Consider the following 18,666-nt stretch of genomic DNA (forward strand, 5'->3'; position numbering starts at 1 on the left):
TTTCTCCCCCCACAAGGAAACACGTGTCCCCATGGCCAGACAATTACCTTCGCTTGTCGAGGACGGAGGTGACAGGGAGGTGGTGTGTGTCGGTGTGGGCGTGGATGCGCTGCTAGTAGTCAGGGTAGTCGGGGACGTGGTCGTTGGAGGAGTAACAGGCGTTGTCCCCGGGGTGCTGCTGCTGGAGGGCGTCGTGCCACTGGTGGTACTGCTGGGACCTGTCGTTGAGATTGGTGGGAGAGTCGTGGTCGACACAGGGACAGTCGTGGTACCGGGGGGAGTGGGGCCTGTCGTCGATATTGGCGGGCGAGTGGTGGTCGACACAGTTTCAACAGATGTGGTGCCGGGGGGAGTGGTTCCTGAGAAAACACAGTGCTTTATTGCAAACCGGCAAATGGCGCTTGGCATTAACCTCCGTGGCTTTCCAGCAACCTCATGAAACGCCATCAACCTGAGCAGAGGAAGTGCCGACAGGAATAAAGCAGAACCAGCTCTCCTCGTGGCACTTGCAGAAGAACATGGGGATCACAGACAAAATCTCCTACAGCTTGCACGGCAGACAGATGCCAACACTTCCCCAGGGACCAACGCTGCATGCAACAGCTCTCTGGAGTCTGAAAACTCTATACTGCACAGAAGAGCTCAGCAGTCCCAAATCCAGCCCAATTCACGGACATCACCAGCCACCTCTTTGCATCCTTCCCTATCGCTCTCACCCTGTAAGCCATGGACAGATCCCCGCTCCCTGTGCGTGAAATCACGGGGCATGGTCACTCCAGAAGCCCATCCCCTCTGCGAGACTTGGCTCATCTGAACCTCAGTAGCTGCTTGAGCAATATCTGCGCTAGACCTCAGCCAGCCCTTTTGAAACTACTCCCCCACGTATTGCCATGGCGGGATAGGAAACTTGGGCTCACTATGCTGCTTCATCCTTCTCTCGTGAGCACGCTAGTTCTCGCTCTGGGCCTCAATGCCAGAACTGCTTTTCGTTTGCACTGTTAGAAACTGTTGAGGACACACTGAGGCCTGCCTCAGAACCGGCTACCTCTGTGCTAGTACAGCGAGACGTGAAGATACGCGTAGGAGAGAGAGGAGCACTGCATACACCAGAAGAGCACAGGGCTAATGCAGCACAAGAAAAGGAAGAAAGTTGGCAAAAGCTGCGTCCCAACAGCGCCTGGAAACACAGTGACACAGAAGACAAGCCCCCCTCCCCTCGCATACACCGCTTCCCGCTCACGACGTTCTCTCCAGCTGAAGGATGAGGCCCCGCAGAAGCAAACGCAAGACTTCCACTCCGATCCCTATCTGACTAAGCCGGCCGGAGGCCCCAGGCTGGAACAACCTCCACAGAGCACTGCAGCGTTGGGAAACACCAGAGCTTCTGCCCAGGACCCCTGCACCCTCCTCACCTCCACACAGCCAGCCTCAGGCCGAGCGCTGGGCACCAGCGCTTTTCGGGAAGGCTCAATAACTCCTGCCAGCCCTCGTCCCACACAGAAAGCGCACACAAGTCGAGGTGCTCACAGACCTTCATTTCTCCCCCCACAAGGAAACACGTGTCCCCATGGCCAGACAATTACCTTCGCTTGTCGAGGACGGAGGTGACAGGGAGGTGGTGTGTGTCGGTGTGGGCGTGGATGCGCTGCTAGTAGTCAGGGTAGTCGGGGACGTGGTCGTTGGAGGAGTAACAGGCGTTGTCCCCGGGGTGCTGCTGCTGGAGGGCGTCGTGCCACTGGTGGTACTGCTGGGACCTGTCGTTGAGATTGGTGGGAGAGTCGTGGTCGACACAGGGACAGTCGTGGTACCGGGGGGAGTGGGGCCTGTCGTCGATATTGGCGGGCGAGTGGTGGTCGACACAGTTTCAACAGATGTGGTGCCGGGGGGAGTGGTTCCTGAGAAAACACAGTGCTTTATTGCAAACCGGCAAATGGCGCTTGGCATTAACCTCCGTGGCTTTCCAGCAACCTCATGAAACGCCATCAACCTGAGCAGAGGAAGTGCCGACAGGAATAAAGCAGAACCAGCTCTCCTCGTGGCACTTGCAGAAGAACATGGGGATCACAGACAAAATCTCCTACAGCTTGCACGGCAGACAGATGCCAACACTTCCCCAGGGACCAACGCTGCATGCAACAGCTCTCTGGAGTCTGAAAACTCTATACTGCACAGAAGAGCTCAGCAGTCCCAAATCCAGCCCAATTCACGGACATCACCAGCCACCTCTTTGCATCCTTCCCTATCGCTCTCACCCTGTAAGCCATGGACAGATCCCCGCTCCCTGTGCGTGAAATCACGGGGCATGGTCACTCCAGAAGCCCATCCCCTCTGCGAGACTTGGCTCATCTGAACCTCAGTAGCTGCTTGAGCAATATCTGCGCTAGACCTCAGCCAGCCCTTTTGAAACTACTCCCCCCACGTATTGCCATGGCGGGATAGGAAACTTGGGCTCACTATGCTGCTTCATCCTTCTCTCGTGAGCACGCTAGTTCTCACTCTGGGCCTCAATGCCAGAACTGCTTTTCGTTTGCACTGTTAGAAACTGTTGAGGACACACTGAGGCCTGCCTCAGAACCGGCTACCTCTGTGCTAGTACAGCGAGACGTGAAGATACGCGTAGGAGAGAGAGGAGCACTGCATACACCAGAAGAGCACAGGGCTAATGCAGCACAAGAAAAGGAAGAAAGTTGGCAAAAGCTGCGTCCCAACAGCGCCTGGAAACTCAGTGACACAGAAGACAAGCCCCCCTCCCCTCGCATACACCGCTTCCCGCTCACGACGTTCTCTCCAGCTGAAGGATGAGGCCCCGCAGAAGCAAACGCAAGACTTCCACTCCGATCCCTATCTGACTAAGCCGGCCGGAGGCCCCAGGCTGGAACAACCTCCACAGAGCACTGCAGCGTTGGGAAACACCAGAGCTTCTGCCCAGGACCCCTGCACCCTCCTCACCTCCACACAGCCAGCCTCAGGCCGAGCGCTGGGCACCAGCGCTTTTCGGGAAGGCTCAATAACTCCTGCCAGCCCTCGTCCCACACAGAAAGCGCACACAAGTCGAGGTGCTCACAGACCTTCATTTCTCCCCCCACAAGGAAACACGTGTCCCCATGGCCAGACAATTACCTTCGCTTGTCGAGGACGGAGGTGACAGGGAGGTGGTGTGTGTCGGTGTGGGCGTGGATGCGCTGCTAGTAGTCAGGGTAGTCGGGGACGTGGTCGTTGGAGGAGTAACAGGCGTTGTCCCCGGGGTGCTGCTGCTGGAGGGCGTCGTGCCACTGGTGGTACTGCTGGGACCTGTCGTTGAGATTGGTGGGAGAGTCGTGGTCGACACAGGGACAGTCGTGGTACCGGGGGGAGTGGGGCCTGTCGTCGATATTGGCGGGCGAGTGGTGGTCGACACAGTTTCAACAGATGTGGTGCCGGGGGGAGTGGTTCCTGAGAAAACACAGTGCTTTATTGCAAACCGGCAAATGGCGCTTGGCATTAACCTCCGTGGCTTTCCAGCAACCTCATGAAACGCCATCAACCTGAGCAGAGGAAGTGCCGACAGGAATAAAGCAGAACCAGCTCTCCTCGTGGCACTTGCAGAAGAACATGGGGATCACAGACAAAATCTCCTACAGCTTGCACGGCAGACAGATGCCAACACTTCCCCAGGGACCAACGCTGCATGCAACAGCTCTCTGGAGTCTGAAAACTCTATACTGCACAGAAGAGCTCAGCAGTCCCAAATCCAGCCCAATTCACGGACATCACCAGCCACCTCTTTGCATCCTTCCCTATCGCTCTCACCCTGTAAGCCATGGACAGATCCCCGCTCCCTGTGCGTGAAATCACGGGGCATGTTCACTCCAGAAGCCCATCCCCTCTGCGAGACTTGGCTCATCTGAACCTCAGTAGCTGCTTGAGCAATATCTGCGCTAGACCTCAGCCAGCCCTTTTGAAACTACTCCCCCCACGTATTGCCATGGCGGGATAGGAAACTTGGGCTCACTATGCTGCTTCATCCTTCTCTCGTGAGCACGCTAGTTCTCGCTCTGGGCCTCAATGCCAGAACTGCTTTTCGTTTGCACTGTTAGAAACTGTTGAGGACACACTGAGGCCTGCCTCAGAACCGGCTACCTCTGTGCTAGTACAGCGAGACGTGAAGATACGCGTAGGAGAGAGAGGAGCACTGCATACACCAGAAGAGCACAGGGCTAATGCAGCACAAGAAAAGGAAGAAAGTTGGCAAAAGCTGCGTCCCAACAGCGCCTGGAAACACAGTGACACAGAAGACTCGCCCCCCTCCCCTCGCATACACCGCTTCCCGCTCACGACGTTCTCTCCAGCTGAAGGATGAGGCCCCGCAGAAGCAAACGCAAGACTTCCACTCCGATCCCTATCTGACTAAGCCGGCCGGAGGCCCCAGGCTGGAACAACCTCCACAGAGCACTGCAGCGTTGGGAAACACCAGAGCTTCTGCCCAGGACCCCTGCACCCTCCTCACCTCCACACAGCCAGCCTCAGGCCGAGCGCTGGGCACCAGCGCTTTTCGGGAAGGCTCAATAACTCCTGCCAGCCCTCGTCCCACACAGAAAGCGCACACAAGTCGAGGTGCTCACAGACCTTCATTTCTCCCCCCACAAGGAAACACGTGTCCCCATGGCCAGACAATTACCTTCGCTTGTCGAGGACGGAGGTGACAGGGAGGTGGTGTGTGTCGGTGTGGGCGTGGATGCGCTGCTAGTAGTCAGGGTAGTCGGGGACGTGGTCGTTGGAGGAGTAACAGGCGTTGTCCCCGGGGTGCTGCTGCTGGAGGGCGTCGTGCCACTGGTGGTACTGCTGGGACCTGTCGTTGAGATTGGTGGGAGAGTCGTGGTCGACACAGGGACAGTCGTGGTACCGGGGGGAGTGGGGCCTGTCGTCGATATTGGCGGGCGAGTGGTGGTCGACACAGTTTCAACAGATGTGGTGCCGGGGGGAGTGGTTCCTGAGAAAACACAGTGCTTTATTGCAAACCGGCAAATGGCGCTTGGCATTAACCTCCGTGGCTTTCCAGCAACCTCATGAAACGCCATCAACCTGAGCAGAGGAAGTGCCGACAGGAATAAAGCAGAACCAGCTCTCCTCGTGGCACTTGCAGAAGAACATGGGGATCACAGACAAAATCTCCTACAGCTTGCACGGCAGACAGATGCCAACACTTCCCCAGGGACCAACGCTGCATGCAACAGCTCTCTGGAGTCTGAAAACTCTATACTGCACAGAAGAGCTCAGCAGTCCCAAATCCAGCCCAATTCACGGACATCACCAGCCACCTCTTTGCATCCTTCCCTATCGCTCTCACCCTGTAAGCCATGGACAGATCCCCGCTCCCTGTGCGTGAAATCACGGGGCATGTTCACTCCAGAAGCCCATCCCCTCTGCGAGACTTGGCTCATCTGAACCTCAGTAGCTGCTTGAGCAATATCTGCGCTAGACCTCAGCCAGCCCTTTTGAAACTACTCCCCCCACGTATTGCCATGGCGGGATAGGAAACTTGGGCTCACTATGCTGCTTCATCCTTCTCTCGTGAGCACGCTAGTTCTCGCTCTGGGCCTCAATGCCAGAACTGCTTTTCGTTTGCACTGTTAGAAACTGTTGAGGACACACTGAGGCCTGCCTCAGAACCGGCTACCTCTGTGCTAGTACAGCGAGACGTGAAGATACGCGTAGGAGAGAGAGGAGCACTGCATACACCAGAAGAGCACAGGGCTAATGCAGCACAAGAAAAGGAAGAAAGTTGGCAAAAGCTGCGTCCCAACAGCGCCTGGAAACACAGTGACACAGAAGACTCGCCCCCCTCCCCTCGCATACACCGCTTCCCGCTCACGACGTTCTCTCCAGCTGAAGGATGAGGCCCCGCAGAAGCAAACGCAAGACTTCCACTCCGATCCCTATCTGACTAAGCCGGCCGGAGGCCCCAGGCTGGAACAACCTCCACAGAGCACTGCAGCGTTGGGAAACACCAGAGCTTCTGCCCAGGACCCCTGCACCCTCCTCACCTCCACACAGCCAGCCTCAGGCCGAGCGCTGGGCACCAGCGCTTTTCGGGAAGGCTCAATAACTCCTGCCAGCCCTCGTCCCACACAGAAAGCGCACACAAGTCGAGGTGCTCACAGACCTTCATTTCTCCCCCCACAAGGAAACACGTGTCCCCATGGCCAGACAATTACCTTCGCTTGTCGAGGACGGAGGTGACAGGGAGGTGGTGTGTGTCGGTGTGGGCGTGGATGCGCTGCTAGTAGTCAGGGTAGTCGGGGACGTGGTCGTTGGAGGAGTAACAGGCGTTGTCCCCGGGGTGCTGCTGCTGGAGGGCGTCGTGCCACTGGTGGTACTGCTGGGACCTGTCGTTGAGATTGGTGGGAGAGTCGTGGTCGACACAGGGACAGTCGTGGTACCGGGGGGAGTGGGGCCTGTCGTCGATATTGGCGGGCGAGTGGTGGTCGACACAGTTTCAACAGATGTGGTGCCGGGGGGAGTGGTTCCTGAGAAAACACAGTGCTTTATTGCAAACCGGCAAATGGCGCTTGGCATTAACCTCCGTGGCTTTCCAGCAACCTCATGAAACGCCATCAACCTGAGCAGAGGAAGTGCCGACAGGAATAAAGCAGAACCAGCTCTCCTCGTGGCACTTGCAGAAGAACATGGGGATCACAGACAAAATCTCCTACAGCTTGCACGGCAGACAGATGCCAACACTTCCCCAGGGACCAACGCTGCATGCAACAGCTCTCTGGAGTCTGAAAACTCTATACTGCACAGAAGAGCTCAGCAGTCCCAAATCCAGCCCAATTCACGGACATCACCAGCCACCTCTTTGCATCCTTCCCTATCGCTCTCACCCTGTAAGCCATGGACAGATCCCCGCTCCCTGTGCGTGAAATCACGGGGCATGGTCACTCCAGAAGCCCATCCCCTCTGCGAGACTTGGCTCATCTGAACCTCAGTAGCTGCTTGAGCAATATCTGCGCTAGACCTCAGCCAGCCCTTTTGAAACTACTCCCCCACGTATTGCCATGGCGGGATAGGAAACTTGGGCTCACTATGCTGCTTCATCCTTCTCTCGTGAGCACGCTAGTTCTCGCTCTGGGCCTCAATGCCAGAACTGCTTTTCGTTTGCACTGTTAGAAACTGTTGAGGACACACTGAGGCCTGCCTCAGAACCGGCTACCTCTGTGCTAGTACAGCGAGACGTGAAGATACGCGTAGGAGAGAGAGGAGCACTGCATACACCAGAAGAGCACAGGGCTAATGCAGCACAAGAAAAGGAAGAAAGTTGGCAAAAGCTGCGTCCCAACAGCGCCTGGAAACTCAGTGACACAGAAGACAAGCCCCCCTCCCCTCGCATACACCGCTTCCCGCTCACGACGTTCTCTCCAGCTGAAGGATGAGGCCCCGCAGAAGCAAACGCAAGACTTCCACTCCGATCCCTATCTGACTAAGCCGGCCGGAGGCCCCAGGCTGGAACAACCTCCACAGAGCACTGCAGCGTTGGGAAACACCAGAGCTTCTGCCCAGGACCCCTGCACCCTCCTCACCTCCACACAGCCAGCCTCAGGCCGAGCGCTGGGCACCAGCGCTTTTCGGGAAGGCTCAATAACTCCTGCCAGCCCTCGTCCCACACAGAAAGCGCACACAAGTCGAGGTGCTCACAGACCTTCATTTCTCCCCCTACAAGGAAACACGTGTCCCCATGGCCAGACAATTACCTTCGCTTGTCGAGGACGGAGGTGACAGGGAGGTGGTGTGTGTCGGTGTGGGCGTGGATGCGCTGCTAGTAGTCAGGGTAGTCGGGGACGTGGTCGTTGGAGGAGTAACAGGCGTTGTCCCCGGGGTGCTGCTGCTGGAGGGCGTCGTGCCACTGGTGGTACTGCTGGGACCTGTCGTTGAGATTGGTGGGAGAGTCGTGGTCGACACAGGGACAGTCGTGGTACCGGGGGGAGTGGGGCCTGTCGTCGATATTGGCGGGCGAGTGGTGGTCGACACAGTTTCAACAGATGTGGTGCCGGGGGGAGTGGTTCCTGAGAAAACACAGTGCTTTATTGCAAACCGGCAAATGGCGCTTGGCATTAATCTCCGTGGCTTTCCAGCAACCTCATGAAACGCCATCAACCTGAGCAGAGGAAGTGCCGACAGGAATAAAGCAGAACCAGCTCTCCTCGTGGCACTTGCAGAAGAACATGGGGATCACAGACAAAATCTCCTACAGCTTGCACGGCAGACAGATGCCAACACTTCCCCAGGGACCAACGCTGCATGCAACAGCTCTCTGGAGTCTGAAAACTCTATACTGCACAGAAGAGCTCAGCAGTCCCAAATCCAGCCCAATTCACGGACATCACCAGACACCTCTTTGCATCCTTCCCTATCGCTCTCACCCTGTAAGCCATGGACAGATCCCCGCTCCCTGTGCGTGAAATCACGGGGCATGGTCACTCCAGAAGCCCATCCCCTCTGCGAGACTTGGCTCATCTGAACCTCAGTAGCTGCTTGAGCAATATCTGCGCTAGACCTCAGCCAGCCCTTTTGAAACTACTCCCCCACGTATTGCCATGGCGGGATAGGAAACTTGGGCTCACTATGCTGCTTCATCCTTCTCTCGTGAGCACGCTAGTTCTCGCTCTGGGCCTCAATGCCAGAACTGCTTTTCGTTTGCACTGTTAGAAACTGTTGAGGACACACTGAGGCCTGCCTCAGAACCGGCTACCTCTGTGCTAGTACAGCGAGACGTGAAGATACGCGTAGGAGAGAGAGGAGCACTGCATACACCAGAAGAGCACAGGGCTAATGCAGCACAAGAAAAGGAAGAAAGTTGGCAAAAGCTGCGTCCCAACAGCGCCTGGAAACACAGTGACACAGAAGACAAGCCCCCCTCCCCTCGCATACACCGCTTCCCGCTCACGACGTTCTCTCCAGCTGAAGGATGAGGCCCCGCAGAAGCAAACGCAAGACTTCCACTCCGATCCCTATCTGACTAAGCCGGCCGGAGGCCCCAGGCTGGAACAACCTCCACAGAGCACTGCAGCATTGGGAAACACCAGAGCTTCTGCCCAGGACCCCTGCACCCTCCTCACCTCCACACAGCCAGCCTCAGGCCGAGCGCTGGGCACCAGCGCTTTTCGGGAAGGCTCAATAACTCCTGCCAGCCCTCGTCCCACACAGAAAGCGCACACAAGTCGAGGTGCTCACAGACCTTCATTTCTCCCCCTACAAGGAAACACGTGTCCCCATGGCCAGACAATTACCTTCGCTTGTCGAGGACGGAGGTGACAGGGAGGTGGTGTGTGTCGGTGTGGGCGTGGATGCGCTGCTAGTAGTCAGGGTAGTCGGGGACGTGGTCGTTGGAGGAGTAACAGGCGTTGTCCCCGGGGTGCTGCTGCTGGAGGGCGTCGTGCCACTGGTGGTACTGCTGGGACCTGTCGTTGAGATTGGTGGGAGAGTCGTGGTCGACACAGGGACAGTCGTGGTACCGGGGGGAGTGGGGCCTGTCGTCGATATTGGCGGGCGAGTGGTGGTCGACACAGTTTCAACAGATGTGGTGCCGGGGGGAGTGGTTCCTGAGAAAACACAGTGCTTTATTGCAAACCGGCAAATGGCGCTTGGCATTAACCTCCGTGGCTTTCCAGCAACCTCATGAAACGCCATCAACCTGAGCAGAGGAAGTGCCGACAGGAATAAAGCAGAACCAGCTCTCCTCGTGGCACTTGCAGAAGAACATGGGGATCACAGACAAAATCTCCTACAGCTTGCACGGCAGACAGATGCCAACACTTCCGCAGGGACCAACGCTGCATGCAACAGCTCTCTGGAGTCTGAAAACTCTATACTGCACAGAAGAGCTCAGCAGTCCCAAATCCAGCCCAATTCACGGACATCACCAGCCACCTCTTTGCATCCTTCCCTATCGCTCTCACCCTGTAAGCCATGGACAGATCCCCGCTCCCTGTGCGTGAAATCACGGGGCATGGTCACTCCAGAAGCCCATCCCCTCTGCGAGACTTGGCTCATCTGAACCTCAGTAGCTGCTTGAGCAATATCTGCGCTAGACCTCAGCCAGCCCTTTTGAAACTACTCCCCCACGTATTGCCATGGCGGGATAGGAAACTTGGGCTCACTATGCTGCTTCATCCTTCTCTCGTGAGCACGCTAGTTCTCGCTCTGGGCCTCAATGCCAGAACTGCTTTTCGTTTGCACTGTTAGAAACTGTTGAGGACACACTGAGGCCTGCCTCAGAACCGGCTACCTCTGTGCTAGTACAGCGAGACGTGAAGATACGCGTAGGAGAGAGAGGAGCACTGCATACACCAGAAGAGCACAGGGCTAATGCAGCACAAGAAAAGGAAGAAAGTTGGCAAAAGCTGCGTCCCAACAGCGCCTGGAAACTCAGTGACACAGAAGACAAGCCCCCCTCCCCTCGCATACACCGCTTCCCGCTCACGACGTTCTCTCCAGCTGAAGGATGAGGCCCCGCAGAAGCAAACGCAAGACTTCCACTCCGATCCCTATCTGACTAAGCCGGCCGGAGGCCCCAGGCTGGAACAACCTCCACAGAGCACTGCAGCGTTGGGAAACACCAGAGCTTCTGCCCAGGACCCCTGCACCCTCCTCACCTCCACACAGCCAGCCTCAGGCCGAGCGCTGGGCACCAGCGCTTTTCAGGAAGGCTCAATAACTCCTGCCAGCCCTCGTCCCACACAGAAAGCGCACACAAGTCGAGGTGCTCACAGACCTTCATTTCTCCCCCCACAAGGAAACACGTGTCCCCATGGCCAGACAATTACCTTCGCTTGTTGAGGACGGAGGTGACAGGGAGGTGGTGTGTGTCGGCGTGGGCGTGGATGCGCTGGTAGTAGTCAGGGTAGTCGGGGACGTGGTCGTTGGAGGAGTAACAGGCGTTGTCCCCGGGGTGCTGCTGCTGGAGGGCGTCGTGCCACTGGTGGTACTGCTGGGACCTGTCGTTGAGATTGGTGGGAGAGTCGTGGTCGACACAGGGACAGTCGTGGTACCGGGGGGAGTGGGGCCTGTCGTCGATATTGGCGGGCGAGTGGTGGTCGACACAGTTTCAACAGATGTGGTGCCGGGGGGAGTGGTTCCTGAGAAAACACAGTGCTTTATTGCAAACCGGCAAATGGCGCTTGGCATTAACCTCCGTGGCTTTCCAGCAACCTCATGAAACGCCATCAACCTGAGCAGAGGAAGTGCCGACAGGAATAAAGCAGAACCAGCTCTCCTCGTGGCACTTGCAGAAGAACATGGGGATCACAGACAAAATCTCCTACAGCTTGCACGGCAGACAGATGCCAACACTTCCCCAGGGACCAACGCTGCATGCAACAGCTCTCTGGAGTCTGAAAACTCTATACTGCACAGAAGAGCTCAGCAGTCCCAAATCCAGCCCAATTCACGGACATCACCAGACACCTCTTTGCATCCTTCCCTATCGCTCTCACCCTGTAAGCCATGGACAGATCCCCGATCCCTGTGCGTGAAATCACGGGGCATGTTCACTCCAGAAGCCCATCCCCTCTGCGAGACTTGGCTCATCTGAACCTCAGTAGCTGCTTGAGCAATATCTGCGCTAGACCTCAGCCAGCCCTTTTGAAACTACTCCCCCACGTATTGCCATGGCGGGATAGGAAACTCGGGCTCACTATGCTGCTTCACCCTTCTCTCGTGAGCACGCTAGTTCTCGCTGTGGGCCTCAATGCCAGAACTGCTTTTCGTTTGCACTGTTAGAAACTGTTGAGGACACACTGAGGCCTGCCTCAGAACCGGCTACCTCTGTGCTAGTACAGCGAGACGTGAAGATACGCGTAGGAGAGAGAGGAGCACTGCATACACCAGAAGAGCACAGGGCTAATGCAGCACAAGAAAAGGAAGAAAGTTGGCAAAAGCTGCGTCCTAACAGCGCCTGGAAACACAGTGACACAGAAGACAAGCCCCCCTCCCCTCGCATACACCGCTTCCCGCTCACGACGTTCTCTCCAGCTGAAGGATGAGGCCCCGCAGCAGCAAACGCAAGACTTCCACTCAGATCCCTATCTGACTAAGCCGGCCGGAGGCCCCAGGCTGGAACAACCTCCACAGAGCACTGCAGCGTTGGGAAACACCAGAGCTTCTGCCCAGGACCCCTGCACCCTCCTCACCTCCACACAGCCAGCCTCAGGCCGAGCGCTGGGCACCAGCGCTTTTCGGGAAGGCTCAATAACTCCTGCCAGCCCTCGTCCCACACAGAAAGCGCACACAAGTCGAGGTGCTCACAGACCTTCATTTCTCCCCCCACAAGGAAACACGTGTCCCCATGGCCAGACAATTACCTTCGCTTGTCGAGGACGGAGGTGACAGGGAGGTGGTGTGTGTCGGTGTGGGCGTGGATGCGCTGGTAGTGGTCAGGGTAGTCGGGGACGTGGTCGTTGGAGGAGTAACAGGCGTTGTCCCCGGGGTGCTGCTGCTGGAGGGCGTCGTGCCACTGGTGGTACTGCTGGGACCTGTCGTTGAGATTGGTGGGAGAGTCGTGGTCGACACAGGGACAGTCGTGGTACCGGGGGGAGTGGGGCCTGTCGTCGATATTGGCGGGCGAGTGGTGGTCGACACAGTTTCAACAGATGTGGTGCCGGGGGGAGTGGTTCCTGAGAAAACACAGTGCTTTATTGCAAACCGGCAAATGGCGCTTGGCATTAACCTCCGTGGCTTTCCAGCAACCTCATGAAACGCCATCAACCTGAGCAGAGGAAGTGCCGACAGGAATAAAGCAGAACCAGCTCTCCTCGTGGCACTTGCAGAAGAACATGGGGATCACAGACAAAATCTCCTACAGCTTGCACGGCAGACAGATGCCAACACTTCCCCAGGGACCAACGCTGCATGCAACAGCTCTCTGGAGTCTGAAAACTCTATACTGCACAGAAGAGCTCAGCAGTCCCAAATCCAGCCCAATTCACGGACATCACCAGACACCTCTTTGCATCCTTCCCTATCGCTCTCACCCTGTAAGCCATGGACAGATCCCCGATCCCTGTGCGTGAAATCACGGGGCATGTTCACTCCAGAAGCCCATCCCCTCTGCGAGACTTGGCTCATCTGAACCTCAGTAGCTGCTTGAGCAATATCTGCGCTAGACCTCAGCCAGCCCTTTTGAAACTACTCCCCCACGTATTGCCATGGCGGGATAGGAAACTCGGGCTCACTATGCTGCTTCATCCTTCTCTCGTGAGCACGCTAGTTCTCGCTGTGGGCCTCAATGCCAGAACTGCTTTTCATTTGCACTGTTAGAAACTGTTGAGGACACACTGAGGCCTGCCTCAGAACCAGCTACCTCTGTGCTAGTACAGCGAGACGTGAAGATACGCGTAGGAGAGAGAGGAGCACTGCATACACCAGAAGAGCACAGGGCTAATGCAGCACAAGAAAAGGAAGAAAGTTGGCAAAAGCTGCGTCCCAACAGCGCCTGGAAACACAGTGACACAGAAGACAAGCCCCCCTCCCCTCGCATACACCGCTTCCCGCTCACGACGTTCTCTCCAGCTGAAGGATGAGGCCCCGCAGCAGCAAACGCAAGACTTCCACTCCGATCCCTATCTGATCCAGCCTGCCGGAGGCCCCAGGCTGGAACAACCTCCACAGAGCACTGCAGCGCTGGGAAACACCAGAGCTTCTGCCCAGGACCCCTGCACCCTCCTCACCTCCACACAGCCAGCCTCAGGCCGAGCGCTGGGCACCAGCGCTTTTTGGGAAGGCTCAATAACTCCTGCCAGCCCTCGTCCCACACAGAAAGCGCACACAAGTCGAGGTGCTCACAGACCTTCATTTCTCCCCCTACAAGGAAACACGTGTCCCCATGGCCAGACAATTACCTTCGCTTGTCGAGGACGGAGGTGACAGGGAGGTGGTGTGTGTCGGTGTGGGCGTGGATGCGCTGCTAGTAGTCAGGGTAGTCGGGGACGTGGTCGTTGGAGGAGTAACAGGCGTTGTCCCCGGGGTGCTGCTGCTGGAGGGCGTCGTGCCACTGGTGGTACTGCTGGGACCTGTCGTTGAGATTGGTGGGAGAGTCGTGGTCGACACAGGGACAGTCGTGGTACCGGGGGGAGTGGGGCCTGTCGTCGATATTGGCGGGCGAGTGGTGGTTGACACAGTTTCAACAGATGTGGTGCCGGGGGGAGTGGTTCCTGAGAAAACACAGTGCTTTATTGCAAACCGGCAAATGGCGCTTGGCATTAACCTCCGCGGCTTTCCAGCAACCTCATGAAACGCCATCAACCTGAGCAGAGGAAGTGCCGACAGGAATAAAGCAGAACCAGCTCTCCTCGTGGCACTTGCAGAAGAACATGGGGATCACAGACAAAATCTCCTACAGCTTGCACGGCAGACAGATGCCAACACTTCCCCAGGGACCAACGCTGCATGCAACAGCTCTCTGGAGTCTGAAAACTCTATACTGCACAGAAGAGCTCAGCAGTCCCAAATCCAGCCCAATTCACGGACATCACCAGACACCTCTTTGCATCCTTCCCTATCGCTCTCACCCTGTAAGCCATGGACAGATCCCCGATCCCTGTGCGTGAAATCACGGGGCATGTTCACTCCAGAAGCCCATCCCCTCTGCGAGACTTGGCTCATCTGAACCTCAGTAGCTGCTTGAGCAATATCTGCGCTAGACCTCAGCCAGCCCTTTTGAAACTACTCCCCCACGTATTGCCATGGCGGGATAGGAAACTCGGGCTCACTATGCTGATTCACCCTTCTCTCGTGAGCACGCTAGTTCTCGCTGTGGGCCTCAATGCCAGAACTGCTTTTCGTTTGCACTGTTAGAAACTGTTGAGGACACACTGAGGCCTGCCTCAGAACCAGCTACCTCTGTGCTAGTACAGCGAGACGTGAAGATACGCGTAGGAGAGAGAGGAGCACTGCATACACCAGAAGAGCACAGGGCTAATGCAGCACAAGAAAAGGAAGAAAGTTGGCAAAAGCTGCGTCCTAACAGCGCCTGGAAACACAGTGACACAGAAGACAAGCCCCCCTCCCCTCGCATACACCGCTTCCCGCTCACGACGTTCTCTCCAGCTGAAGGATGAGGCCCCGCAGCAGCAAATGCAAGACTTCCACTCAGATCCCTATCTGACTAAGCCGGCCGGAGGCCCCAGGCTGGAACAACCTCCACAGAGCACTGCAGCGTTGGGAAACACCAGAGCTTCTGCCCAGGACCCCTGCACCCTCCTCACCTCCACACAGCCAGCCTCAGGCCGAGCGCTGGGCACCAGCGCTTTTCGGGAAGGCTCAATAACTCCTGCCAGCCCTCGTCCCACACAGAAAGCGCACACAAGTCGAGGTGCTCACAGACCTTCATTTCTCCCCCCACAAGGAAACACGTGTCCCCATGGCCAGACAATTACCTTCGCTTGTCGAGGACGGAGGTGACAGGGAGGTGGTGTGTGTCGGCGTGGGCGTGGATGCGCTGGTAGTAGTCAGGGTAGTCGGGGACGTGGTCGTTGGAGGAGTAACAGGCGTTGTCCCCGGGGTGCTGCTGCTGGAGGGCGTCGTGCCACTGGTGGTACTGCTGGGACCTGTCGTTGAGATTGGTGGGAGAGTCGTGGTCGACACAGGGACAGTCGTGGTACCGGGGGGAGTGGGGCCTGTCGTCGATATTGGCGGGCGAGTGGTGGTCGACACAGTTTCAACAGATGTGGTGCCGGGGGGAGTGGTTCCTGAGAAAAGACAGTGCTTTATTGCAAACCGGCAAATGGCGCTTGGCATTAACCTCCGCGGCTTTCCAGCAACCTCATGAAACGCCATCAACCTGAGCAGAGGAAGTGCCGACAGGAATAAAGCAGAACCAGCTCTCCTCGTGGCACTTGCAGAAGAACATGGGGATCACAGACAAAATCTCCTACAGCTTGCACGGCAGACAGATGCCAACACTTCCCCAGGGACCAACGCTGCATGCAACAGCTCTCTGGAGTCTGAAAACTCTATACTGCACAGAAGAGCTCAGCAGTCCCAAATCCAGCCCAATTCACGGACATCACCAGACACCTCTTTGCATCCTTCCCTATCGCTCTCACCCTGTAAGCCATGGACAGATCCCCGATCCCTGTGCGTGAAATCACGGGGCATGTTCACTCCAGAAGCCCATCCCCTCTGCGAGACTTGGCTCATCTGAACCTCAGTAGCTGCTTGAGCAATATCTGCGCTAGACCTCAGCCAGCCCTTTTGAAACTACTCCCCCACGTATTGCCATGGCGGGATAGGAAACTCGGGCTCACTATGCTGCTTCATCCTTCTCTCGTGAGCACGCTAGTTCTCGCTGTGGGCCTCAATGCCAGAACTGCTTTTCGTTTGCACTGTTAGAAACTGTTGAGGACACACTGAGGCCTGCCTCAGAACCGGCTACCTCTGTGCTAGTACAGCGAGACTTGAAGATACGCGTAGGAGAGAGAGGAGCACTGCATACACCAGAAGAGCACAGGGCTAATGCAGCACAAGAAAAGGAAGAAAGTTGGCAAAAGCTGCGTCCCAACAGTGCCTGGAAACACAGTGACACAGAAGACAAGCCCCCCTCCCCTCGCATACACCGCTTCCCGCTCACGACGTTCTCTCCAGCTGAAGGATGAGGCCCCGCAGCAGCAAACGCAAGACTTCCACTCCGATCCCTATCTGACTAAGCCGGCCGGAGGCCCCAGGCTGGAACAACCTCCACAGAGCACTGCAGCGTTGGGAAACACCAGAGCTTCTGCCCAGGACCCCTGCACCCTCCTCACCTCCACACAGCCAGCCTCAGGCCGAGCGCTGGGCACCAGCGCTTTTAGGGAAGGCTCAATAACTCCTGCCAGCCCTCGTCCCACAAAGAAAGCGCACACAAGTCGAGGTGCACACAGACCTTCATTTCTCCCCCCACAAGGAAACACGTGTCCCCATGGCCAGACAATTACCTTCGCTTGTCGAGGACGGAGGTGACAGGGAGGTGGTGTGTGTCGGCGTGGGCGTGGATGCGCTGCTAGTAGTCAGGGTAGTCGGGGACGTGGTCGTTGGAGGAGTAACAGACGTTGTCCCCGGGGTGCTGCTGCTGGAGGGCGTCGTGCCACTGGTGGTACTGCTGGGACCTGTTGTTGAGACTGTCGCGCGAGTGGTTGTTGTCGTGGTTGTAGTGAAAGGAGTGCTCGTTGTGCTTGAATGGGTTACTTCTGTGGTTGTGGAGTGGATGGTTGTTGTGGTAGTGGATGTAGTAGTTGTAGTACACCACGGAGGTAGTTCGGGAACACAGCAGACTTTGATCTGATAATTGACGCAGACTGGCATTGGAATCATGCCTCCTGGCTTCTGATCCTCATTTTTACAGAGGAGCCCTGTGTTAACGTTACATTCCACCTTTTGCCCTAAATCTGAAATGGGAATGTCAGGCCATTTCTCTGCTCTGCATGAAATATTCTCAACCTTTGCACAGTTCCATGGAGGCCTATTTATCTGAATCGTCTCAAAGGTCTCATCATCACCACCGTTTGGGCCATATTGTGGGTAACTCTCATCGATCCAGTCAGTCCAGGTGCAGCCCTCTGGAGGGAGTGTGCAGGGTTCTAATGGGGAACAGCAACAAAAGCAAACAATTAGAAAGAGGAAGGAAAGAATCACTTCAGACAGGTTTAGACAGATCTAATGGTCAGGCATAGCAGCATATATTGGACGTAAGGGCTGCCACAGAGTCTGAACACAGAGTCTAGCAAAAGGTGGGCTGCCATCTGAAGCCTTCTGCAGAATCCTGCCAGAGAATATCTGCCTTCTCACAGCCACACCTACACTTCAGTGGCAGGAAAGGCCACAGAGAAAATGCAAGAGAGGAAAGGGAAGAAAGTAGAAAAGTTGCACCCAAACAACACCAAAAGGGAGAGTAGGAAAAGAAAAAAAGCCCCTCTTCAATGGAAAAACAGGCATCAAAACAGAGTCAATATTTGTGTATCACTAAAAACAGTTGTCGATGTGGTGCTCGTGATGGAGGACATTATGCCACTGGTGGTACTGCAGGGACCTAGAGTGGTGGTGGATATAGGGACAGTTGTGGTACTGGGGTGAGTGGGGCCTGTCGTCGATATTGGCGGGAGAGTGGTGGTCGACACATTTTCAACAGGTGTGGTGCCATTGGGAGTGGTTCCTGAGAAAACACAGTGCGTTATTGCAAACCGGCAAATGGCGCTTGGCATTAACCTCCGTGGCTTTCCAGCAACCTCATAAAACGCCATCAACCTGAGCAGAGGAAGTGCCGACAGGAATAAAGGAAAACCAGCTCTCCTCGTGGCTCTTGCAGAAGAACATGGGGATCACAGACAAAATCTCCTACAGCTTGCACGGCAGACAGATGCCAACACTTCCCCAGGGACCAACGCTGACTTCCACTCCGATCCCTATCTGACTAAGCCGGCCGGAGGCCCCAGGCTGGAACAACCTCCACAGAGCACTGCAGCGTTGGGAAACACCAGAGCTTCTGCCCAGGACCCCTGCACCCTCCTCACCTCCACACAGCCAGCCTCAGGCCGAGCGCTGGGCACCAGCGCTTTTCGGGAAGGCTCAATAACTCCTGCCAGCCCTCGTCCCACACAGAAAGCGCACACAAGTCGAGGTGCTCACAGACCTTCATTTCTCCCCCCACAAGGAAACACG

The 18,666-nt window shown here is 56.4% G+C and overlaps 1 protein-coding gene across 1 annotated transcript in view; it reads right to left on the reverse strand.

Annotated features, from left to right (window-relative positions):
- The window catches only part of MUC2 (mucin 2, oligomeric mucus/gel-forming), an 84,100-nt gene that overhangs the window by 29,145 nt on the left and 36,289 nt on the right, over positions 1 to 18,666 (reverse strand). The window contains exons 37-48 of the mRNA XM_083840293.1: positions 16,947 to 17,588; positions 15,411 to 15,722; positions 13,875 to 14,186; positions 12,339 to 12,650; positions 10,803 to 11,114; positions 9,267 to 9,578; positions 7,731 to 8,042; positions 6,195 to 6,506; positions 4,658 to 4,969; positions 3,121 to 3,432; positions 1,584 to 1,895; positions 48 to 359 (exon numbers count right to left, since the gene is read on the reverse strand). Of these exons, the coding sequence (XP_083696419.1) occupies positions 48 to 359; positions 1,584 to 1,895; positions 3,121 to 3,432; positions 4,658 to 4,969; positions 6,195 to 6,506; positions 7,731 to 8,042; positions 9,267 to 9,578; positions 10,803 to 11,114; positions 12,339 to 12,650; positions 13,875 to 14,186; positions 15,411 to 15,722; positions 16,947 to 17,588 (4,074 nt within the window). The remainder of the gene's footprint in view (positions 1 to 47; positions 360 to 1,583; positions 1,896 to 3,120; positions 3,433 to 4,657; positions 4,970 to 6,194; positions 6,507 to 7,730; positions 8,043 to 9,266; positions 9,579 to 10,802; positions 11,115 to 12,338; positions 12,651 to 13,874; positions 14,187 to 15,410; positions 15,723 to 16,946; positions 17,589 to 18,666) is intronic.

This window comes from Anser anser (assembly GCF_964211835.1).
Source record: "Anser anser genome assembly, chromosome: 5".
Taxonomy (NCBI): Eukaryota; Metazoa; Chordata; class Aves; order Anseriformes; family Anatidae; genus Anser; species Anser anser.